This window comes from Choloepus didactylus, chromosome 19 (assembly GCF_015220235.1).
Source record: "Choloepus didactylus isolate mChoDid1 chromosome 19, mChoDid1.pri, whole genome shotgun sequence".
NCBI classification, from domain to species: Eukaryota; Metazoa; Chordata; class Mammalia; order Pilosa; family Megalonychidae; genus Choloepus; species Choloepus didactylus.
In genome coordinates, this window is record NC_051325.1 from 21099321 (window position 1) to 21125896 (window position 26576).

The 26576-nt window shown below is 39.9% G+C and overlaps 2 protein-coding genes across 2 annotated transcripts in view; one reads left to right on the forward strand and one right to left on the reverse strand.

Annotated features, from left to right (window-relative positions):
* TASP1 (taspase 1) overlaps nucleotides 1-26576 on the forward strand; it is a 656132-nt gene that overhangs the window by 535940 nt on the left and 93616 nt on the right. The gene's annotated exons all lie outside the window — the stretch shown is intronic.
* The window catches only part of SPTLC3 (serine palmitoyltransferase long chain base subunit 3), a 171090-nt gene continuing 156928 nt past the window's right edge, over nucleotides 12415-26576 (reverse strand). Inside the window, 2 exon segments of the mRNA XM_037811845.1 lie at nucleotides 12415-14008; nucleotides 17609-17738. Of these exon segments, the coding sequence (XP_037667773.1) occupies nucleotides 13895-14008; nucleotides 17609-17738 (244 nt within the window). The 3' untranslated portion in view covers nucleotides 12415-13894.

Sequence of the window (26576 nt, forward strand, 5' to 3'; positions counted from 1 at the left end):
CTGTTCTCCACAAGCCAGTTCTCCCCTGCTTAGCCTTTTTGGTGAGTGGGGGAGTGAGTCTTGTGGGATCCAATTGGTGTACCAAGCTTGCGTGTGTAGTTGGTGTTGCCTGCCCTGTATATGGGGCGTGTTTCTGGGCAGTCAGGGAGGGGGGGTGGCCCTAACAATCAAATCTCCCTGGTGATCCTAGTGTTTTAAAGCTGCTGCAATAGTCTAATCCTTCAGTTCAGTCCTGCCACAGTTTGTCTCTGCCACTGACCCACAAGTCCTTGGTATTGGCGTATGGCTCCTGAGACTTGCAAGTGGGCCCTTCTTCCAGGCTGTGCACCCTGGGTCCTCTGTTGAGGGATGACTGTGCTATGTCACAGGTGAGTGCCATCCCCCCAGGGCAGTTCTGGGCTGCTGGCTGTGTAGGGAGGCTCCCAGTCTGCTGAAATGATGGCTGAATAGGGCTTTGTTAATTCACACTGCTCCACCTTCCGAACTCTGGGGCAATCAGCTGAGGTTGCAGGGAAGGCTAATGTCCACGCCCAGTTTTGTGGTGTGTGCCTGTTATTTGAAGCACTTCCGTCACACTTGGTTGTCTGGGGCAGCTCTGGGCTATGGGGCTGGCGATGGGCAGGAGTGTTTCCTGTCCACCAGGATGATGGCTGTGAGCGGACACCCCCCTTTTCTTGGGAAGTTGTGGTGTTTAGTGAATTTTCTCAGCCACTGGATTATTGCCTTTTGTCTCAGAGCTCTGTTAGTTCTTCTCTTGACTTGACCTGCCCAAATTGCAAGTCTTTGAAGCTTTCTGTATTGGGCTTCTTAGAGTAATTGTTTTAGAAAAAGAAAAAAGGATTAAAAAAAAAAAAAAAAAAAAGGGCCCTCCTCAGAGATCTAATGGGTTATTGAAATACTAAGAGACAAAGCAACCAGGGCCATTAAGGAAAGGTCCACAGGGCAGAGAGATCAGCTTTTCTTCGGGATTTGCATATGCGCCTCAGGGCCTGAGCTCTGCCCTTCCCCTTTCTATGTTCACCAGAACTCCAAAAATCCTCCGCTTTTATTATGGAGTTTTTCGTGTTGTTTTTTTTTCTATGCCTGTCTCCTCTCTGCTGGGCTGGCTGCTCTCAGATTCTCTGGTTTCTGGTCTCAGTCTATCTATGGTTGGAGTTTGGATCAGTAGAATGAGTTTCCGATAAGGGCTGCCACTGCAGTTCTCCCTTCTCCTTCCCGGAGCTGACAGCCCCTCCTCCCACGGGACTGAGCCTGGCAGGGAGGGGCGCGGGTCCCCTGGCCGCAAAAACTTACAGATTTCGCTCGTCTCAGCAGTTCCACGTTTTCATGAGTGTTGTATGAAGTATGCCCAAAGTCAGATTGCTCTGTGGTGTCCAGTCCACGCAGTTCCTGGCTTTCTACCTACTTTCCTGGAGGAGTAACTAAAACATACAGCTCACCAGTCCTCCATCTTGCCCCGCCTCTCCGTCCCTCAGCTTTTGATTATCCGGGAATGTTTTCATCTCCCTCTCATTTTTAACCTCCAGGTGTTTGTGAATTTTCTAAGTCTCTGATGCTTATTGATTTCTATTTGTATTCCATTGTGGTCAGAGAATGTGCTTTGAATAACTTCAAATTTTTTAAAATTTATTGAGGCTTGTTTTATGTCCCAGCCTATGGTCTGTTCTGGAGAAAATTCCATGATCACTAGAGAAGAATGCGTATCCTGGTGATTTGGGATGTAATGTTCTATATATGTCTGTTAAATTTCTCTATTTCTCTCTCTCCTTTCTTTGTTTCTCTGTTGGTAGGGCTCCCTTTAGTATCTGAAGTAGGGCAGGTCTTTCATTAGCAAAATCTCTCAGCATTTGTTTGTCCATGAAAAATGTAAGCTCTCCCTCAAATTTGTAGGAGAGTTTTGCTGGATAAAATATTCTTGGTTGGAAATTTTTCTCTCTCAGAATTTTAAATATGTCATGCCACTGCCTTCTGTCCTCCATGGTGGCTGCTGAGTAGTCACTACTTAGTCTTATGTTGTTTCCTTTGTATGTGGGGAATTCCTTTTCTCTTTCTGCTTTCAGAACTTGCTCCTTCTCTTCAGTATTTGACAGTCTGATCAGAATATGTCTTGGAGTGGCTTTATTTGGATATATTCTATTTGGAGTTCACTGGTCATTTATGCTTTGTGTATTTATATTGTGTAGAAGGTTGGGGAAGTTTTCCCCAACAATTTCTTTGAATACTCTTTCTAGACGTTTACCCTTCTCTTCCCCTTCTGGGACACCAATGAGTCTTATATTTGGACGTTTTATTTTATCTATCATATCCCTGAGATCCGTTTCGATTTTTTTGATTTTTTCCCCCTTGTTTCTTTTGTTCTTTCATTTTCCATTCTGTGGTTCTCGAGGTCACCGAGAACTGTCATTCAGTTTCCTCTAGTCTTGTACTATGAGTATCCAGAATCTTTTTAATTTGGTCAACAGTTTCTTTTATTTCCATAAGATCATCTATTTTTTTAGTTACTCCTGCAATTTCTTCTTTATGCTCTTCTAGGGTCTTCTTCATGTCCTTTGTATCCTGTGCCATGCTCTCATTGTTTGTCTTTAGTTCTTTGATTAATTGCTCCAAGTACTGTGTCTCCTCTGATCTTTTGATTTGGGTGTTTGTGTTTGGGTTATCCATATCGTCTGTTTTTTTCATATGCTTTAAAATTTTCTGTTGTTTTTGGCCTCTTGGCATTTGCTTTACTTGATAGTTTCTTTTAGGAAATGAAGGACTATTCAGACACCAATCTCTAATTTGTCAGATCTACAGCTTGGTGGTGTACACTTTCTCTAACTAACCAGCAGATGGCATCCGCAAGTCACCTATTCCCCTCAAGTCAGTTCTCCCCAACTTTGTCTTTGTGGTGTGTAGGGGTCTGGTTCTTGTAGGCTGTGCTACGTCACAAGTGTGCGCCGTCCCTCAATGGAAGCCCTGGGCCACTGGGCCATGCAGGGGCATTCCCAGCCTGCTGTAAAGATGGCTGAATGGGGCATGTTAATTTCCCCCTTTTCACACAGCTCCGCCTTCCCAGCTCCGGGACAATTAGCTATGGGTATGCAAAAGGTTGTTGTCCACCTCCAACACTGTGGCGTGTGGGTGTGCCGCTGGGAACATCCCCCGTCACACTGGGTTTCTTGGCAGAGCTCTGGGCTGTGGCCCTGGCGCTGGGCAGGAGTGTTCCCAGCCCGCCAGGAAGATGGCTGCAAGGGGCATGGGCTTTTTCTCCTTTTGGCTAACTTCTGCCTGCCTCACTCTGAGACAATTAGCAGTGGGTGCGTAAAGGCTATCTTCCACACCAGATATTGAGATGTTTGCACAGCCCATTCCTGCCACGCTTCACTGTGTGGTTCTCGCTGCCATAGCTGTAGCCACTTTTGGGTTTTTTTAAAAAAAGAACTCGTCTGCCTCCAAATGCCAACCCTTGGTTTCCCCACACCACAGCGTGGCTGCTGGATATTCAGCAGCTTACTCACTCATTTCAGAATGCAGACTTCCGGTTTCACCAAGTTCACAGTCCCTGTGGATTTAGCAGACCTTGTCCACTGGTGCATCGCTGAAACTGGTGTTCTGAGTCACTTTCTGGCTTTTATCTAGTATTTTTCATGGAGGTGTTTTTTGCCCTGTCTCTCCTAGCCGCCATCTTAGGTTCTCCCCTCCTCAGTCTATTCTTGTTTTATGGATGCATTATCTTCATGCAACCAAGTTGACCTATAAGGATAATAATCAAAAAGTTCTCTTTTCCGTGCATTTTCTGTTTCTGCCAGTGCAAGTGTTTCTTTTTCATCTTGGCCACCCATTTGGTGTTGCTCATTTTCCTCAAATACCTGGTGATCCTTGGTTTTCCATGCTTATTCACAGCCAAGGGTCATGTTGATTAATGTTACTTGCTGGCATATTTCTTCTCTACCTGGCTATTATAAATAACAAATGTACAGTCGAAAATCAATGTGATTCTCAAACGAGTTCATTTGAGTATAAATAGTTCATTATAGTATAAATGGACCCACTTTGGTAAAATATTTTAATTTTTTTATGTTCTGTGCCATAACATTGACTATATAAATATATGTTATGGACTCATCTATATATGAAATCTTTAATATTTGGTTGATCCCACTTTGCACATTGTCTCTTTAACAAAATCCCTTACAAATCTAAACTTTGAAATTTTATCTATGAATATTTTAGAGTTAAACACTCTTCATAGCTCTTTATTTGGAAATATTTTAGTGGAATTGAATTATTGTTTTTAACGTCAACAAACTATTTTATCTATAGAGAAAAACCCATTTTGTTATCAGTGTCTGTCATTTGTGACTGTTATCTAAAGATGCTTTATGTGTGTGGAAATGTTTTTTAAAAGACTGGTATAAATTGTATGTAACTGGTATGGACTTTGTAAAAATAGTTGCACAACTTAATGACAATGATTTTCAAAATAGACACATTGTGGGGAAATCATATATTGTTGGAAAACCAGGTTATTTTTCCCTTTTTAAAAAAGGGGACAAGCTTCATCAGCCTGTTGAAAATTTTCATTCAAAAGATACCAGGATCTTTTCCTGTGCCCTCACATCACTATCCATTCATTTTTCACCCCCCCTCCCCACGTGTGCACACACATACAGAGCCTTATTCATTTTGAGGATCACAGTCAAGCCCATAGGGTAGATTGATGTCATCACAGTGAAGCCATTATACTTTTTTCAGTCTTCCTTACACATTGGCTCTATGCATGCTTTGAATCTGGAAAAACATATTTAAGGGCTGGAGAAACAAAGAAGCAGCAATTTCCTTGTCTTATTCCTTGGCCTGTGATGAAGTAGAGAGCATGATGTGGTGATTGGAGCCAGGCCTACCCCAGGCCATGGGCATTGCACCCGACCCAAACCTAATTAAGAAAGATCCTGAATAAACTTGTGTGAAAGCCAAAATCACTAACTCCTTCAGTCAATATTTCTGATATAAAAATTAGCATCTGGGCTGAATAAAAGGGAGTGCTGCTACATGCCAGAGCAAAAAAAAAAAAAAAAAAAAAAAAATCCTCTCACTTCTATTCTGCCCATCTGTGGTTGGATATTTTATTGATTTGTAGCTGTGATAATTTCTTATAGGTGTTGACTTGCAGCTGTCAGATTGAAGCCTTTCATTTGGACCAAGGGATGAATAAGAATACGACAACGGCTACCCGAAGCCCAAACTGACAGAGGTGTCAATTGTCTCCAAATGTACTGGTTTATTGGTCTCATTTGTTCTCTTATTCTCAGTTGAATTATTCCTGCTAAGAAAATTTAGCGGAAATAACTTTTTGAGAAATTAGATTTGATGAGAAAGAGGGCAAACATTCCAAAAAAACACAATGCACCGTCAGAGTCTTGGAAGTTCTTTTCATGCTCTGCTTATCGCCTTACAACTTCAACAGTGTTGCCTTCCAAGACAACCCACTGTTGATCTCTGCAAGAATACCTGGAATTTAGCATATGTTTGAGTTCCTAGCACAGTGAGTGTCCCAAAAATGATTGCTTTATTACCTTTCAAGACACCACATACCTACTTTAGAAATAATTCCTGGTTTCCATCCAAAGTATTTTCTTGAAGTTCTTGAGATAGAGAAAGAGAAGGTTAACATTGGGTTCATCTGGATGCCTTTGTTATCCTGACAGTTTGGATTTTAATAAGTTGGAAAGAGGAAAGAATTAAGACATACTTTGCCTTCTAGAGAGACTCAGTGAAATATTTACAGATGAAATGATATGAGTTTCGGGGTTTGCATCAAAGTCATCTGGTGGGAGGGGAAGTGGAGGGATGGGGGAATAGGTGATAAAGATTGAGCATGAATTGATAATATTTGAAGCTGGGTGATGGGTATGTGTGAGCCCATTTTATTATTCTTCTCTTTATTTACTCTACATTTTAAACTTTCCTTTATAAGACCTCTTTTTCCAGGTGGATTAGGAATAAAAATTATAAGTGGATAGACTGCTTTCAGCTGACAGCTGAGTTCCTCCCCACCCCAGCCCTCACCCCCACCTCAGAATTACCTGCAGCTAAAAAGAGTTCTCTCACCCAAGGTCACAGCCTGCCCAGTTTATCTGCCCTGAAGCCCTGGTAGCTTTCATCCAATGACTGTTTAATAGGAAGAAGGTATAAAGGCCTGGCTCCCTTGCTTCAATTTGAGATACCTTCTTTAAAGAGCCATCTCAGTTCTGCAGCTCCCCATGGGACTGACTGAGGCCTTTGCTATGATAACATAAGAGTTCTACATGTCTGTCTTCCCAATTCTGTTCCTTCACTCCAACCTTGGAATTGTACCATTGTACATGGTCTCAGTGATGTGCTGGGAAATGTGGGATAACCAGTTCTCCAGATCTCTGGTTTGTAATGTTTGCCACCTTGCATGGTGTAAATATTCTGACTGTGGCTGAGATTTCAACCTATGGATGTGATGTTACTGAAAGCGGAGTTGGGAAGAGATGTCCACAATTGTTTTTCATGAACCTGTGCAAGCCAAGTCCAGCCAACCTCCTCAATTTTCTCCAGTGAACTTTCTAAATATGAATATTTAGAAATATGCAGTCTTTTTTCCCAGGGAAACTCGAATTAAATCAGCACAAAACTATAAGTTATTTTATACTGTCAGTATTTATGATTTGTTTATTAAAACAGCTAACATTTCAGATTGTACTGAAATAGATCACCTCAAATGCTTCAGTGAAACCCATCACACCCACCCATCCACAAACCACACCACCCTGAGACAGTTCACACAATAGTTGCCTAAAAACATTTAAAATACTGATTCCTTTTAATTTCCTAAACATTACACAGCTAGGTAGGGTGTTCTGAGAGAACAATCTTCAAATCTGTTGTTTTCTCTGCTTTGAGACAAGGAAATATTGCCAAGAAATCAGTAAATGAATTTAAAATATTGTTATTATTACTATCATCATCATCATCATGATTGTTATAAATCAAAGTATATATTTAAGAGAGTCAGGATTTCATCTCCTGAGCCTTGATTTTTAAGTCAGAGTAAGACACTTCTTTTCTATCCCTGAAGAAAAATATGGTTTGCTAATAATTCAGTTTGCTAAAACCGCTGGAATGCAATGTACCAGAAATGGATTGGCTTTGACAATGGGGATTTATTAGTTCGCAAATGTACAGTTGTAAGGCCACGGAAATGTCCAAATTAAGGCATCAAGAGGTAGACACCTCTGAGGAAAGGCCTGTGACACCCGGGGTTCCTCTGTCACATGGAAAGGCACATGGTGACATCCACTGGCCCTTCCTCTCCTGGGTTTCTGGTTGCAAATGGCTTTCTTCAAAATTTCTCCCCAAAATGTCTCTCTTAGCTTCTCTGAGATCCCTGAGTTTCATCTCATCTTTTATCCTCTCATAGGGGACTGCAGCAAGGGATTAAGACCCGCCTTGAATAGGCTGGGTCACATCTCCATGCAGACAACCTAATCAAAAGGTTCCACCCAACAATAGGTCTGCCCCCACAAGATTGGATTAAAAAGGACATGGCTTTTCTGGGATACATAACAGATTCAAACCAACACAGGGAGTTACCTGGAAAATGGAAACACGATGTTCCATTGAGGATAAAAGGTTGGCCATGAAATAATTCACTTTATTTACCAGTATAAGTACCCTTGAATATCAACAGAATATCAGATCTAGGTTCCTGATTTGTTATTAGAGACAACTAGTCTACCAAACCAAAAGATCCTCTGATGATGGTTCTCAAATTGTAGCCTGGCTTAGAATCACAGATTCCTAGGCACTCCAGCTATTATGATTTAGTAGTGCCCTGCTGTGGGGTCCAGGGGTCTGCATTTTAAGAAGCTTCCTGGGTAAATACAGAAGCTGTGGTCTCCGTCAAAGCTGAACATGCTGAAAGAAAACATGCCCAAACAGCAAAGATGCCACAGTTCCACAAGAACAGAACTGAGTCTGTACCATTTCCTTATTATGTAAACATTCCCTCCTTACACGTGTCTCTCTGGAACCTTTATCTTCTACTTTCCTGAAGGTCGTTTTCTAGAATAATGTTTTCCATCTAAGAGCCAAACAGATTTTCATCTTTCTACCTTCGTACTTTTACTTGTTCTGGAAAGAGAGGGGAGAAAAGAGTATGTGTGTTTGTGCATGTGTGTGTGTGTGCATGTGAGTGCATATACAGGACAGTTACAGAGGCGCATAACATTATTGTTCTGTTAGAAAATTCTTCCCTAACAGACCCAAACAAAGAGACTTTTTTTTTTTTTTTTTTTTTTTTTGGCTCTGGTATGATTAGCAGAACAACAATCCCTATTGAATCTGAAAATTGTGGTCTTAATAACCTAGCAATGGAAGGTTTTTCCCTTATAAAAATTAAAAATTCTCATTATCCAGAATCACCCTCCTAATCAGCTTTATTCTACATGACATACACCATGGGGCCTGAGTTCTTCTAATTTGCTCAAGAAGGAATCCACTTGACTTAGAGTTGTTTTCATGAGTGTATATTCAACATAGACTCTCTGACAGAGAGAAGTCTTTGTCTTGTGTGTGGGAATGTAATGAATTGCTCCAGGACTTTTGGATCTTGATGAAAAGGGAGTAACTTCCTCCATACGCCCTCCCTCCAGGTGGGTGAGTAATTAGTATCCCATGATGAATTAGGCTCAAAACTTTCCATGAAAGTAATAATGGGGGACAGTCCTGCTCATGAAGACACCGTTCTAGGGGCTTATAACCCAAAGGGTAGGTGTGAAGATCAAAGACAGATCCAGAATGGAAGGGGGTCATTTACTGCTTGCTGTACCCTGAGAAGGCCCAGATTTCCTGCTGCCCTCTTTGCCTCCTGTTTCCTTTTTGGAACTCAAGACATGCTTGCATTTTGGAAAATTAAATAGGAACGATTTCACTTAAATGTGCATATTCAAAAGAAAAGACCCACACGTCTTTCTTTTTTTGCACATCTATATAACATGTATTTTCTTTGCACAAATGATGCTGCATCATTTCATTGAGAAGAGTGCAACTGTGCTCCTTACAGCTCTTAAAAATTCATGAGGCATTTTACCATTGTGATTCACTTTTAAACTGATGTACCTATTGGGTGTTATAATTTCCCCACACACAAAAAAACTTTCTATGCAGATCACCTTTATCTTTTTTTTTTTTTTTTTCATTTTTATTGAGATTGTTCAGATACCATACAATTATCCAAAGATCCAAAGTGTACAATCACTTGCCCCTGGGTACCCTTATACAGTTGTGCATCCATCACCACACTTAATTTTTGTTCAATTTTTAGAAACTTTTCATTACTCCAGACAAGAAATAAAGTGAAAGATGAAAAAAGGAAAAAAGGAAAGGAAACTCTAATCCTCCCCTATCCCTAACCAACCCCCCTCAATTGTTTACTCGTAGTGTTGGTATAGTACATTTGTTACTGTTTATGAAAAAATGTTGAAGTACTACTAACTGTAGTATATAGTTTGTAATAGGTATATATTTCTTCCCTATATGCCCCTCTATTATTAACTTCTAATTGTATTGCATATATTTGTTCTGGTTCGTGGAAGTAATTTCTAGTATTTGTACAGTTGATCATGGACACTGCCCACCATAGGATCCAGTTTTATACAGTCCCATCTTTTGACCTCCAACATTCCTTCTGGTGACATATATGACTCTGATCCCCTTTCCACCTCATTCACACACCATTCCGTGCTGTTAGTTATTCTCACATCTTGCTACCGACACCCCTGTTCATTTCCAAACATTTAAGTTCATCCTAATTGAACATTCTGCTCATACTAAGCAACCACTCCCCAGTCTTAAGCCTCATCCTATATCTTGGTACCTTATATTTCATGTCTATGAGTTTACATATTATAATTAGTTCCTATCAGTGAGACCCTGCAATAATTGTCCTTATGTGTCTGGCTTATTTCACTCAGTATATTGCCCTCGAGGTTTTGTCATCAACCCATTTTTTTTTTTTAAATATGGTTTTGTTCACTCACCATACATTCCATCCCAAGTAAATGATCGATGGTTCTCTGCATGGTCATACATTTATGTGTTCACCACCTTCACCACTATCTATATAAGGGCATCTACATTTCTTCCACAAGGCAGGAGGGAGAGTCAAAGAAGGTAGAGAGGCAAAAGAAAGAGGAAAAAAAAAATGACAGCTAGGAAGCAGCAAAAGGAAAAATAACCTTAAATCAAAGTGGAATAAAGAATCAGACAATACCACCAATGTCAAGTGTCTAACATGCCTCCCCTATCCCCCCCCTTACCTGCATTCACCTTGGTATATCACCTTTGTTACATTAAAGGAAGCACAATACAATGCTTCTATTAGTTACAGTCTCTAGTTTATGCTGATTGCATCCCTCCCCCAATGCCTCCCCATTTTTAACACCTTGCAAGGTTGACATTTGCTTGTTCTCCCTCGTAAAAGAACATATTTGTACATTTTTTCACAATTATTGAATACTCTAGATTTCACCAAGTTACACAGTCCCGGTCTTTATCTTTCCTCCTTTCTTCTGGTGTCTCACATGCTCCCCACCTTCCTCTCTCAACCATATTCATAGTTATTTTTGTTCAGTGTACTTACATTGTTGTGCTACCATCTCCCAAAATTGTGTTCCAAACCACGCACTCCTGTCTTCTATCACTCTGCAGTGCTCCCTTTAGTATTTCCTGTAGGGTGGTTGTCTTGTTCACAAAGTCTCTCATTGTCTGTTTGTCAGAAAATATTTTGAGCTCTCCCTCATATTTGAAGGACAGCTTTGCTGGATATAGGATTCTTGGTTGGCGGTTTTTCTCTTTCAGTATCTTAAATATATCACACCACTTCCTTCTTGCCTCCATGGTTTCTGCTCAGAGATCCGCACATAGTCTTATTAAGCTTCCTTTGTATGTAATGGATTGCTTTTCTCTTGCTGCTTTCAGGATTCTCTCTTTGTCTTTGACAGTTGATAATCTGATTATTAAGTGTCTTGGCGTAGGCCTATTCAGATCTATTCTGTTTGGAGTACTCTGCACTTCTTGGATCTGTAATTTTATGTCTTTCATAAGAGATGGGAAATTTTCATTAATTATTTCCTCTATTATTGCTTCTGCCCCTTTTCCCTTCTCTTCTGCTTCTGGGACACCAATGATACGTACATTATTGTACTTTGTTTCATCCTTGAGTTCCCGGAGACATTGCTCATATTTTTTCATTCTTTTCTCCATCTGCTCCTTTGCGTGTAGGCTTTCAGGTGTTTTGTTCTCCAGTTCCTGAGTGTTTTCTTCTGCCTCTTGAGATCTGCTGTTGTATGTTTCCATTGTGTCTTTCATCTCCTGTGTTGTGCCTTTCATTTCCATAGATTCTACTAGTTGTTTTTTTGAACTTTTGATTTCTGCCATATATATGCCCAGTGATTCCTTTACAGCCTCTATCTCTTTTGCAATATCTTCTCTAAACTTTTTGAATTGATTTAGCATTAGTTGTTTAAATTCCTGTATCTCAGTTGAAGTGTACGTTTGTTCTTTTGACTGGGCCATAACTTTGTTTTTCTTAGTGTAAGTTGTAATTTTCTGTTGTCTAGGCATGGTTTCCTTGGTTATCCAAATCAGGTTTTCCCAGACCAGAACAGGCTCAGGTCCCAGAGAGAAGAAATATTCAGTATCTGGTTTCCCTGTGGGTGTGTCTTAGAAAATTGCTCCACCCTGTGATGCCTCAGGTCACTGTGCTTTTCTGCCCAGCAGGTGATGCCTGTTAGCTTATAATTCTTGACTGATGTGAGGAGGTATGGCCGTATTCCCCCAGGCTCTGGGGTCTCGTTCTGAATGGAAAGGGCCCCACCCCTTTCCTCGTAGAGAAGACAGACCCCCCCAGATGGAGATCATTAGCATTTCAGTGGTCTCTCTCTCTCTCTCTGCTTGTGCTGTCTCCACCCTTCCCCGAGTCAAAGCCCTGGAAACTGAAAATGACTGGGGCTTTCTCCACTGAGCCAAAAAAGAAACAGATAGTCCCCTTCAGACCCAGTCCAAGGCGACCCTCCGGCCTTCCAAGGTCAGTCGTCACCCAAAGCCTCTGTCTGTTTTTTGGGGATTCGTACCTGTAGTGAGCAGTTCACACTCGCTACTTAAAACCCCAGTTGGAGCTCAGCTGAGCTATATTCATTTGCTGGGAGAGAGCTCTCTGGCACCACGAGGCTTTGCAGCTCCGGCTATGGGGGAGGGGGTCTCGCAACTTGGATCCGCAGGTTTTACTTACAGATTTTATGTTGTGTTCTTGGGCATTCCTCCCAATTCAAGTTGGTGTATGATGAGTGGATGGTCTCGTTTGTCCCCCCACAGTTTTCTGGATTATTTACTAGTTGTTTCTGGTTTTTTGTAGTTGTTCCTGGGGGACTACTTAGCTTCCACTCCTCTCTATGCCACCGTCTTGCCCCTCCTCCTATCTTTTAATAAGCCCTGAGCATTGTGGCATATTGCTCCATCCAACACAGGCACTGCAGGTTGAGTTTCCATGTCAGCGCACAACATGAAAGCTTGTGTCCATCTGTGTCATGCAAAGCCAAGCCTTTCTTCAAGTGAGTTGTTTACAGTGTCATTTGATGGAGTGGAATGTTCTGTAACTCCTTCGAACTGTTACAGAAGCCTTGCTAAAAGGTCACTGCTGCTCTTTAGAGTTTCCAAATCTGGGCACCATCTGGGAGCTTGTTAAAGATAAGGTTTTCCACTAGCTTTTTGCACACGAACTTGATCCAATTAGCAAAGGGCTACTTTTCCAGAGAAGTTTGTGTTCATATTTAGAGAGAGAGGAAGAAAATTAGAGAGAGTTGCCCAAGAGTAGACAATCCCACTTTGTGCCAAATCAGAGTGCACGTGCGAGGAGGCAGTACTATTTAATGGATAGTTGAATAGAATTTGCTTTTATCTATCCTTCTTGAATCATTACATTCTTCAAGTGTGGCCTTGGCATTGGCTCTGAAGGAAATTGCATCTCACCATTTAGTTAAAATTCAGTAGGAAAATGACAATTCATTCCTTAAAGTAATAAATACTCTGCATGCTAAACATTCACTCCACATGGAACCAACAGAGTTCAAGTGGTTATAACTTTAGAGTTTTCGTTGAGGCCTAAAATTGGCTTATGCTTGCTTTCTGACTCCTTCTTTATGAAATAAAAATCTCTAATTTTCCGAACCTCAAAAGCTCAGCTGTAAAACTCCAGGAGACCAACAAGAGGAAAAGGAAAGTTTCCTTCAAAGATGTCTCTAAGCTGTTGCTGGCCAGTTTTGCTCTCTCTCTCTCAAAGCATTAACTATATCTTTTGACACTTGTCCTTGGAAAAAGTCCAAATGTGGAAAATGGTAGAAGCAAACTTTCTTTACCCTCCTGCCTGGAACCTCTGATGATATGGACAAGTTCTAGCTGGTCCTTTTATGGGTGAAACAAGGAAGTCAGTATCTGCCCACCACTCTCAGCCATGTCTGACATGAAATAAGTAAACACATAGTGAGGTTTTCTGAATTAAAAATCAAAATCCTCTCTTCTGGTTACAACCCCTGAGGCACAGTGGCAGCTAAAACACAGGCTCATTGCCATTAAAAATATTCTAAGTAGTGTGTGTGTATTTCTAACAGAATAGTTGAGAGAGGAGAAACTGAAATCTGGAACCATATTTTCATCTCTGCAGCCTCAAGTTGTAGACATTCGAAACACAACAATGACTCTTTTAGTTCAATTAAGATCTGAAAACCAAAATTGTCCTTAGAAAGGGGGAGAAATCCATTTATATTCCTTTTCAGGCAGGGAGGGAGGTCTTTCTGGCACAGTCTTCATCATCCATTCAGGACGGGGAAACTTAATCATTGAGTTCAAACCTTGTCTCGCCGTGGAGTTCAGGACGCGCCGACTTCCCCTGATGGGAATACTTCACATTCAGGAGATCACCCATCTCATTAGTGGCTTCTAAGACCTGCAACGAGATTGCCTTCCATCAGTTCCCTCTAAACTCCTAAGTGTCTCTGCTCTCTGAACCTCAGGGTAATGGTGAGCTCCACTAAGACCCACAGTCTTGTTTTGCTAGCGTCTTTAACGTTAAAGAAAAGGAGCAAGATCCATGTCAGTAGGCTGTAGTTTATAAGCCCTGTTGGAATGTTAGATGCTAATTCATTTTATCTCATTTTCTTCGATGGTCTGACTCCACGTTATGAATGTTTATTTTGTTTTTTGGGTGTGAGGAGAGGACGAAAAGGATCTGGCCCAAGCTTGCCCTTTAAGGCTTTCTTTTAAAATTTAAGGACTTATATAATCTTGTGGAAGAAAAAGATAAGGTTGCAGGTACAACGAATGTTATGTCTTCACGACACAGCAAACCAATCTGGCCAAGAACAAAATGGAACCTTGTGGGAGCCGATTAGCATCCTTCTCTCTTCGCTCGTGCTTAACCCTCCCTCTGCCAGCATTGAAACACTCATCTCTATTTCCATGGAATAAAATTTAAAACCAGAAGGGACCAATAACTCATCTGTTTCAACACCCTTACTTCAGGTGGATAAATGTATTCCCCATTTTACAAATGAAATAACTGGGAGCCAGAAAATAGAGAATGTTATGCTTTACTTCCAGTATTTAATTGATCTTATGATATTGGGCATGTCGTTTAACCTTTCTGAGCCTGTTTTTCTTAACTTGTCAGATGAGGAGGAAGACAACATGAGGGTCTAATGTTTTGAAAAAGGTCAAGCAAAGGCTGGTAGCATTAGAATGAATGACTAATGGGACTTACAGATGTATTTCTTCTTTGGATAGTCTTTCAACTAACATCAGTCAAGATATTCACCAATGTGTTAAGAGGGGTTTATTTTTGGGTGGTAGGATTATGGGTGATTGAAATGGTCTTTTTCCTGCTCTGTATTTTCTGTATTTTTCAACATCAAATGGAAGTAGTAGGAAAAAGTAACAGAAGTTATCTTTTAAGTGACATCTCTCTGGGATGGTTTCTATTTGAGCTTGGCTGAAGGTGAGGGATGGGGACACTCAACAGTTTCCAATGTGGTGTACCTGCACACTCTGGGGGATATGTGAGACAATTCATTGGAGGCTGTGGGAGGAAAACATTAGGATTTCTATTCATCTTTATTTCAATCTTCTTAACATCTATTTTTGTGTCTGTTATATAATACTGGTGATGCATATATAATTTATAAATAAATTTATATTAAAGCCCACTGACCAAAGACCAATGGAGCACAACTATAGTCAAAGTCTGGTTTATGTAGCTTACTGCAGGAAGGGAGTACACACTCCGGAAGAACGATGGGGATCAGTGAGGGGGAGCTGGAGGGGCTTCTTCCAGCATTTGACCTTGAACTAGAGAGGATTCTAAGGAAGCAGAACCAGTTCTGGGTTGGGTGCCATCAATGAATTGCTTGGATATACTTATAATTCTTATCTGGAAGGAGGGAGGATTCAAGCAAGGCTAGCACTGTTACTGGTAGAGGAGCAGTCGTCACTCATGATAGAAGAGGGAGATATTAAGTTGCTTTTGTGTTTGCAGAATGGGCTTGCCTCTGTTTTCTTCCAAATATGGTCACTTGGTAGACTTGTCTAAATGTCATTTACATTCTGTGAGTGTTGTTTATGTTCAGTTGCTACCTTCATACCCTGGCTTCTCCCCAGGGTCATTTTCCACTTTCTCTTACTTGTATATTAAGAGATGTGCTCAAAAATTGTTATTGATATGGGTGCATGAGCTCAGAAGTTTAGAGGCAACTGTCTAGTAGATGTCTCAGTGCTCCTTTCAGACCAAAGATTCCACAGGAATTGAGAGAATCACCAGGCCTGATATTGACCGATTGAGGTATATATGAGTAACTCAAAGCTGTTTGGATCAAAAAAGACAAAAAACAGGACTCATCCAACCTGTCTACTGTCCTTTCACATCAGGGAGCATGGCTCACTGGTCAGCCCCTCTTCTCCCCCAGGCCTGCAATGTCCTTCCCTTCACTGTCTTCTTCCCTTGATGTGTAAACACACTCAAGTCTTCCCCCATTCTCAAGGGCCTTTCCTAAACCTACTTTTTGTGCCTTCATAGTCCTTCCTTGAAAGACAAAATCAGATTCTAGAGCTTAGTAGAGCATGCAAGGCTGGGGGAACTGAAGGGTTGTTGTAACCAATGGTAGAAGATGTAATTGTCCAGATAGAAGTGTGAATGAACAGGCCGAGGACAGATCTTTGCAGAGTACCTACATCCAGGGTGAATGCAGCAATTGCAGGCAAAGAACTAGACTTTCATAGAGCTAGAGAAGTCAGAAAAGTGGGCTAGCACATTGTTAAACATGCTAAAAGAGGAGAAAGTTTACAGGAGGAATAGGATCAAAAGTGTCTTCAAAAAACTCTGGGTGTGTATGTGTGTGCAGGTGCAAACAACTGACTTCAAACTATCCTCATCATTCTTTTATTCCTTGTATTCTTAGTTCTCTTCATCATTATATTCTCATGACTTAAACTTGTGTATAGCATGAAGTAGGTACACGGCAAACATTTATTGAATGACAGGCTAAAAAGTGAGCTATCTCTAGGGTTTGAGATAACGACTTTGTTGTTATTTATACCCTTCTATATTTTCCAGGTTCTCTAAAATGAATACTTTTTATTTTCTTTTAAATGAAATGAGTTTCTGGTAAGAAAGAGTAGGCAAGTCTTTCAAGATGTTTGACTGAATGCAATCTCAACATGCCTAGAACTGAGCTCACATCATTCCCCCTCTCATTGAGGATTTGCTCTTCCTTGTTTAACTGTTCATTTAACTGCTGTATCATCCTTTCATTCACTGGGGCTAGAAACTTCAAATTATCTTTGATTCCCTCTTTGCACACATGCCCTGCATTTGATCATTTGTCGTATCCTGGCAGTTCCATGCGTTTGTAATCTCTGTTCTGGTTTTTTTTTGTTTGTTAGTTTGTTTCTACTGCCATTGATCTAGTCATCTTATTTTGTCACAATAGCTCCATTTCAGACTTCCTTCCTCTTGCCTCCAATCTGTTTGTCACGTTTATTTTGTAGTGACATGATTATGTCACTCCTCTCATCAGAAACTTTGGATGCTGCCCCACAACCTTTATAAAAGAGGCCTAACTCAAAACCCACTTTCCTTGTGAGCTTTCCCCATTATAATAATTCATCTCACCTCCACGCTCCTGAAATTGCCTATATTTCTTTTTCAAGATTACCAGGCATTTGATGCCAGAATAGCGTGTTAGGTCAGCTTTTGCATTAAAGACGATGTAAATAGCACAACATTTGGCTACTCTTTGACCTGTCCTATGAAACAAGAATGCTGACTTGACTCAGATCTTCACTAAACTGATTTTCTTTTATATCTACTGAATTGATCACTTGGTTGGGCATTGCTGACATACCCTTGTTTTTTGTTTTTAGCAGTTTCATTAGTGTTATTTTTCTAAACCACCCAAGGGAAACTCGGGGACCCCCAAATGCTGGTTCAGTGAGAATCAAAGGTGACAGTACTAGAAATCCCAGAAGAGGCCCTGTTGGCCTGTGGTACACTCACCGTGTCTAATATCTCCTTGGTATGTGATGCAGATATAGAAAAGCGAGCCCGAGCTCCTGCGAGGGGAGTGGCTGGAAATCCAACGACCACTACTCCAATTTTTTTCTTTAGCAGATGCCTAGCAAAAGCCCTAAGGGAAAGAAAAAAAGAAAGACTGAAAGTAGACAGAATTATTCTGCAAAAAGAGGAATATGAATGATGAAATTTTTTTGGTGATGATTAGTAGAAGATGGTCAAAGTTACTAAAATTCTGTCAAACATGAATGACCAGGAAATGAAAGGAACCATCAGTTAGTTGATACTACCTATAACTGAGTGTGTAGAATTACGGGACCTGATGCACCCATTAGACAATTTCATGTACTGAGTCTTTGACATCAAGCAGACAATGCTGACGTGTTATTCTGGTTTAACAAGTTTTTATCTACAGGGGTTCTAGGTATAAAAACCAAACAGCTAATACAAAGCAATTTATATTAAATGAATTTATATTCAATGCAAACTTAAATGTTTTGAAATTTTTATTAATTTGAGGACCAGGATGAGAGGATGTGCAGGATCCAACCCCGAGCCTCATCCCCACTCCAGGGCCAGGGATTTTATTTTCCATCAAACCAGAGATAAGAAATAGCAAGGTCTTCTTTTTTTTTTTTTAATATGTGAATGAACACACTCAGGTATGCTCATGGATAATAAGCCCATCAACTCAGTTAAAGGGGAATGTGGTAGGAAAGACATAGGGAAAGAAATGGGCACACACAAACAGGCTGGTGTGTAGATGCATCTTGTAGGATATAAGCTATGTAACACCTCTTAAAATACCAGATAAAACCCTTTTAAGCTATGATTCCCTACCCTTAACTATTTCTGACATCTTTCTTTTCCAGAGCTAATCTCAGTAATGATTCTAGAACATCAAGCTCTCAGGTTTGTAACTTTCTTGTGCTGAGAGCCAATGTCAGATAAAAAGGCATATACTCCCCAAAGTAAATCTTTGCCCCGTTGGACTCTGTAGCTCTCTGCAGGAAACCTTAATTACTGAGTTACTCTACCCACAATGAGGTAAATGCCTCAGATCTGTTCTGTTCTTAGCATTAAGAAGTTCCTGGAGTATTATTTTAGGCTGGAAGGCTGACAGCACCACGGAAACCTTCCACGCATAACTGAGGAGCAATGCTTGAAGCAGACATTGAGAGTCAGCTTGCTCAGCCATTCGTGCCTCTCGCTGTTGAGCGATCCTGCCTTTTGGTTTCCTCATGCAGAATGTAGGTTATCAAAAACAGCAATGGAGACTTTAAGACATACACAACACACATCCTCTCTGGCCCCCTGGCTTGGGCAAGACAAGACTCGCCCTTTGTTTTGGACTGGGAAGGTTACAAGGAGATAAAGCTTTCTAGCTGAGAAAGCTTGAAAACAGAGGCTGTTCTTTCTCTTTCTTGATCAGCCTACGGAAGGCTGCCCACGGAGCTGCACAGGATGGGAGCCCATGATTGTTTGAAAAACAAGGAAAGTGCTTTCACTGCCCAGGTACAACCCACCTGACCCGTGATGTCAGGCCGGTTTTCCGGATTTCTAAAAGACCATTTTCACTGTCTGCATGTAGCTCTTTGTACCAAAGCAAGCAAGTTTCCCCAAGGGATGTACAGCAAAATATGTGATTCTGTTGATTCCTTAGGCTAATCTGGAGCCTTTTTGGGGAACTTTTCACTTTAAAACTTGCACTCCTAAACCTAGCTTTCTTAAGTTAGTGCATGTGATTGCCCTAAACTTTTTATATAATGAGCTCCTGGGTTTGTACTCCCCAAAGGAAATTAGAGCTGGCGTAGGCTGAAAGGAACTAAACTATGTGAAATGATAATAATAATATTATTATTATGAATAAAATTAGCTCTGCATTGCATGGAACATCACAGCATCTCATGTCCTGCCATCTTCCAAATATGTGATGAGGACTGTGGAGGGAAAATGGAAACCACGTGCCAAGTAGTGAATGAAATGCATTCTTTTTTTTTTTTTTTTTTTTTTATTAAATGCAGTTTTACTGAAACACATTCACACACCATACAATCATCCATGGTATACAATCCACTGTCCACAGTATGATAACATAGTTAAGCGTTCATCACCACAATCTATCTCTGAACATTTTCCTTACATCAGAAGGAACCAGAACAAGAATAAAAAATAAAAGTGAAAAAAGAACACCCAAATCATCCCCCCATCCCACCCCATTTGTCCTTTAGTTTTTATCCCCATTTTTCTACTCATCCATACACTAGATAAAGGGGGTGTGATCCACAAGGTCTTCACAATCACACTGTCACCCCTTGTAATCTACATTATTATATAATTGTCTTCAGGAGTCCAGACTGCTGGGTTGGAGTTTGGTAGTTTCAGGTATTTACTTCTAGCTATTCCAGTACATTAAAACCTAAGAGGTGTTATCTATATAGTGCATAAGAATGTCCACCAGAGTGACCTCTCGACTCCATTTGGAATCTCTCAGCCACTGAAACTATTTCGTCTCATTTTGCATCCCCCTTTTGGTCAAGAAGATACTCTCAGTCCCACGATGCTGGGTCCACATTCATCCCTGGGAGTCATATTCTGCATTGCCAGGGAGATTTACAACCCTGGAAGTCGGGTCCCACGTAGGGGGGAGGGCAGCGAGTTCACCTGTTGCGGTGGCTCAGTTAAAGAGAGAGGGCCACATCTGAGCAACAAAGAGGTACTCGGGGAGACTCTTAGGCACAATTACATGCAAGTTTAGACTCTCCTTTGCAGTAATGAGCTTCATAAGGGCAAGTTCCATGATCGAGGGCTCAGCACATCAAACCGCCAGTCCCAATGTTTGTGACAACATCAACACCAGTCCAGGTGAGGATGTCCAACACATCCACACCTTCCCCCAGATCCTCAGGGCTGGGGAGGGGGAGGCTGTAAATATATTTTTTATTATCTGCCGAAATTACTCTGGAATGTGTCATTATTTCACTCCAGCCTATACTAACCTACCGTATCTCACTTCCTGTTCAAAGTTCCATGCAATTGTGGTGTTTGAACAAATCGACTGTAGAGTTGTACCATTTAGAAAATTTAGATCCTGTACCAAATAGATATCTCTTCCCTTGGTCTCATATGGAAGTTGAAGTTTTAAAACATAATCAGTTTCAACCTTTACCCTTTGGTCTGGCTTGCCCTGGTCTTAACCAGACCTGCTTCATTCATATCACTAATTGAAGTCTGGGCTCTTTTTCAGCTTTTTTTTTTTTTTTTTTTTGACAGTGGGTGTATGCACTAATACTGACATTCATATCTGCCGAGCTCTAGCTCTGAGTTTCAGGTGTCTCAGAGATATGCATTGTTCCAGAGACCAATCAGGTTATACGCTAGGGGATCAGCATCTCAAAGTTTAGAGATAGGCCTTACAATTCAGGGATAGAGTTAACTGCTGTAAGAGCTTACAGTCTAGGGACTATTACAATTATTATGTCCACGTTAGGCTATGTTCTAAGATTCAATTCTGAGTTTACACATTGTAGTTAGTCCATATTGGTGAGGCATCATCCCTCTCACCATATTTTCTCCAACACTTTCACTCCTATATATAGATTTTCCTACAATTTTATAGAGTTATATTCACATACGATACATTTATCCACAGTGTACAATCAGTTGTTCATGGTATCATCATAAAGTTGTACATTTATCACCACAATCAGCACTTGAACATATTGATTACTACAAGAAAAATTGTTTTTTTTTTTTTAGCAATAAGAAAAAAACGATAAAAAGAAAAGTAACATGTCATACAATACAATATACTAGTAAGGACAGCAAATAACACCACTACCAAGAATCCCATATTCCTCCCCTATATCCCCTTCTCATATACATTTAGCATTGGCATATTGCCTTTGTTACATTTAATGGAGGTATATTACAATGTTACTGTTGACCAAAGACTCCAGTTTGCTTTGATTATGTTTTTTCCTGAATACCATTCCCTTTTCAACTCTCTACATGGTTGACATTCATTTGCTTTCCCACATGCAAAAACATTTTTATATTTGTATATTTAGTAACAGTCATTGGCCACTCCAGTTTTTGCCACGTTATACAGTCCCAGTCTTTATCATCTATCTTTACCTCTAATGTCATACATTCTCCTATCCCACCTCTTTCAGCTTTACTTACAGACATCTTTGTTCAGTGTACTTACAATACCGTGCTACCATCACACAGTATTATGCTATCTATTTCTGGATCTATGCAATCAATCCTAAACATTCTGTAGTCCTTCCGCATCAAATGGCTGATCTCTGCCCTCTTTCTATCTCCTGGTTGCCTGTGTTGTCAGCTTTTAACTCCCAAAGTTTGTTCATTAATGTCTGTTCATATTAGTGAGACCATACAGAATCCGTCCTTTTGTTTCTGGCTAACTTCACTCAACATAATGTCCTCAAGGTTCATCCACATTATTACATGATCCATGTCTTTGTTCTGTCTTACAGCTGCATAATATCCCATCCTGTGTATATACCACAGTTTGTTTATCCACTCGTCCTTTGATGGACATTTGGGCTGTTTCCATCTCTTAGCAATTGTGAATAATGCTGCAATAAACATCGGTTTACAAATGTATGCGTGTGTCTTAAGTTTCAGTTCCTCTGAGTATATACGTAGCAATGGAATAGCTGGGTCATGTGGCAAATCTATATTTCGCTTCCTGAGGAACCTCCACACTGTCTTCCAGAGTGCTTGCACCTTTCTACATTCCCACCAACAATGAATAAGTGTGCCTCTTTCTCAACACCCTCTCCAGCACTTGTCATTTTCTGTTTTTTGGATAATGGCCATTCTGGTAGGTGTGAGATGATATCTCATTGTGGTTTTGATTTGCATTTCCTTAATAGCCAGTGAAGGTGAGCATTTTTTCATATGCTTTTGAGCCATTTGTATTTCCTCTTCAGAAAAATTTCTGTTCATGTCTTTTGCCCATTTTTTAATTGGATTGTTTGTCTTTCTGTTATTGAGATGCAGGATTCCTTTATATATTCAGGATATTAAACCCTTATCTGATATGTGGTTTCCAAATATCATCTCCCATTGTGTAGGTTGCCTTTTTACTTTTCTGACAAAGTCCTTTGATGTACAAAAGTGTTTAATCTTGAGGCGATCCCATTTGTCTATTTGTTCTTTGGTTGCTCGTGCCTTGGGTGTGAGGTCTAAGAAACCACCTCCTTTCACAAGATCTTTAAGATATTGCCCTACATTTTCTTCTAAGAGTTTTATGGTCTTGGTGCTAATGTTTAGGTCTTTGATCCACTTTGAGTTAATTTTGGTATAAGGTGTGAGATGGACATCCTCTTTCACTCTTTTGGGAATGGATATCCAGTTCTCCAAACACCGTTTATTGAACAGGCTGCTCTTTCCCAGTTGCTTCAGCTTCACTGCCTTATCAAAGATCAGTTGTCCGTAGATGCGAGGGTCTACTTCTGAACACTCAATTTGATTCCACTGATCAATATATCTGTCCTTATGCCAGTACCATGTTGTTTTGAGCACTGTAGCTTTGTAATATGCTTCAAAGTCAGGTAGTGTGAGATCTCCCACTTCATTCCTCTTTCTCAAGATATTTTTGGCTATTCGGGGCACCTTACCCTTCCAAATAAATTTAGTTATTGATTTTTATATTTCTGTAAAGTAAGTTGTTGGATTTGAATTGGTATTGCATTGAATCTGTAAATCAGTTTAGGTAAAATTGCCATCTTAACTATATTTAGTCTTCCAATCCATGAACATGGTATGTTCTTCCATTTTTTTAGGTCTTGTTCAATTTCTTTTAGCAGTTTCTTATGGTTTTCTATGTAAAGGTCTTTTGTGTCCTTGGTTAAGTTTATTCCTAAATACTTGATTCTTTTGGTTGCTATTGTAAATGGGATTTTTTTCTTGATTTCCTCCTCTTGTTGCACATTACTTGTGTATAGGAACACTACAGATTTTTGCGTGTTGATCTTGTACCCTGCTACTTTGCTGTATTGATTGACAGGTTCTAGTAGCTTTGCTGTAGATTTTTCTGGATTTCCTACATATAGAATCATGTCATTTGCAAATAGTGAAAGTTTTACTTCTTCCTCTCCAATTTGGATGCCTTTTATTTCTTTCTCTTGCCTAATTGCTCTAGCTAGAACTTCTAGCACAATGTTGAGTAACAATGCTGATAGTGGGCATCCCTGTCTTGTTCCTGATCTTAGAGGAAAAGCTTTCAGTCTCTCCCCATTGAGTGTGATGTTAGCTGTGTGTTTTTCATATATTGCCTTTATCATATTGAAAAAGTTCCCTTCTATTCCTATCCTTTGAAGTGTTTTCATCAGGAAAGGATGTTGAATTTTGTCAAATGCCTTTTCTGCATCAATCGAGATGATCATGTGGTTCTTCCGCTTTGATTTACTGATGTGGTGTATTACATTAATTGATTTTCTTGTGTTGAACCAGCCTTGCATACCTGGAATAAATCGCACCTGGTCGTGGTGTATAATTCTTTTAATGTGCTGCTGGATTCGATTTGCGAGTATTTTGTTGAGGATTTTTGCGTCTCTATTCATTAAAGAAATTGGTCTATAATTTTCTTTTTTTGTAGTATCTTTGCCTGGTTTTGGTATTAGGGTGATGTTGGCTTCATAGAAAGAGTTAGGTAGCTTTCCCTCTTCTTCAATTTTTTTGAAGAGTTTGAGTAGGATTGGTACTAATTCGTTCTTGAATGCTTGGTAGAATTCACATGTGAAACCATCTGGTCCTGGGCTTTTCCTTTTTGGGAGCTTTTTGATGACTGACTCAATCTCTTTACTTGTGATTGGTTTGTTGAGGTCATCTATTTCTTCTTGAGTTAATGTTGGTTGTTTATGCTTTTCTAGGAAGTTGTCCATTTCGTCTAAGTTGTCTAGTTTATTAGCATATAGTTGCTCATAGTATCTTCTGATTATCTCCTTAATTTCTGCAGGGTAGGTAGTTATATTTCCTTTCCCATTTATAATTGCGTTTATTTGCATCTGCTCTCTCTTTTTTTTGTTGTTAGCCTAGCCAGTGGTCCATCAATTTTATTGATTTTCTCAAAGAACCAACTTCTGGTTTTGTTGATTCTCTCTATTGTTTTCCTGTTCTCAATTGCATTTATTTCTGCTCTAATCTTTGTTATTTCTTCCCTTCTGCTTGCTTGGGGTTAGTTTGGTGTTCTTTCTCTAATTCCTCCAGGTGAGCAGTTAACTCTTCAATTTTTGCTCTCTCTTCTCTTTTAATATAGGCATTTAGGGCAATAAATTTCCCTCTCAGCACTGCCTTTGCTGCATCCCATAAGTTTTGGTATGTTGTGTTTTCATTGTCATTTGCCTCGATGTATTTACTAATTTCTCTTGTAATTTCTTCCTTTACCCACTGGTTTTCTAAGAGGGTATTGTTTAGCCTCCATATGTTTGTGAATTTTATGACCTTCTGCCTTTTATTTATTTCCAACTTAATTCCATTGTGGTCTGAGAAAGTGTTTTGTATGATACCAATATTTTTATATTTGTTGAGACTTGCTTTGTGACCCAACATGTGGTCTATCCTAGAGAATGTTCCATGAGCACTTGAGAAAAAAGTGTATCCTGCTGTTGTTGGATGTAGTGTTCTATAAATGTCTGTCAAGTCTAGTTCATTTATCATATAATTCAACATCTCTGTTTCTTTAGTAATCCTGTGTCTAGATGTTCTATCCATTGATGAGAGTGGTGTATTGAAGTCTCCAACTATTATTGTAGAGGTATCTATTTCTCCTTTCAGTGATCGCAGTGTTTGCCTCATGAATTTTGGGGCATTCTGGCTTGGTGCATAAATATTTATGATTGTTATGTTTTCTTGATAAATTGACCCTTTTATTAATATATAGTGTCCTTCTTTGTCTCTTTTAATTGTTTCACTTTTGAAGTCTAACTTGTCTGATATTAATATAGCTACTCCCTCTTTTTTCTGGTTGTTGTTTGCATGAATTAACTTTTTCCAACCTTTCACTTTCAGTCTATTTTTGTCCTTGTGTCTAAAGTGAGTTTCTTGTAGACAGCATATAGATGGGTCCTGTTTTTTAATCCATTCTGCCAGTCTGTGTCTTTTTATTGGGGAGTTTGGTCCATTTACGTTTAGTGTTATTAATGTAAGGGCACTACTTTCTACTACCATTTTGTTTTTTGGGATTTAAATGTCATATCTTATTTTTTCCTCTCCTTTTACCTTTCCTGATAATCTTCATTTCTGCACTCTTCTCCAATTCTCTCTCTCCCATCTTTTCCTATCAGCCTGTAGCACTCCCTTTAGTATTTCTTGTAGTGCTGGTCTCTTATTCACAAACTCTCTCAGTGTCTGTTTGTCTGAAAATGTTTTAATCTCTCCCTCATTTTTGAAGGAAAGTTTTGCTGGATATAGAATTCTTGGTGGCAGTTTTTCTCTTTCAGTATCTTAAATACATCATGCCACTGTCTTGTTGCCTCCATGGTTTCTGCAGAGAAATCTGTACATAGTCTTATTGACCTTCCCTTGTTTGTGATGGATCACTTTTCTCTTGCTGCTTTCAGAATCCTCTCTTTGTCTTTGACATTGGACGATCTGACCAGTAAGTGTCTTGGAGTAGGTCTATTGAGATCTATTCTATTTGGGGTACGTTGTACTTCTTGAATCTCTAATTTTCTGTCTTTTATAAGAGTTGGGAAATTTTCAGTGAATATGTCTTCTATTACTCTTTCTGCCCCTTTTCCCCTCTCTTCTCCTTCTGGGATACCCATAACACATATATTTGTGCGTTTCATGGTGTCATGCAGCTCCCTAAGACCCTGCTCATATTTTTTCATTTTTCTCACCATCTGTTCTTTTGTGTGTATGAATTTGAATGACCTGTCTTCCAGTTCACTGATCCTTTCTTCTGCCTCTTCAAATC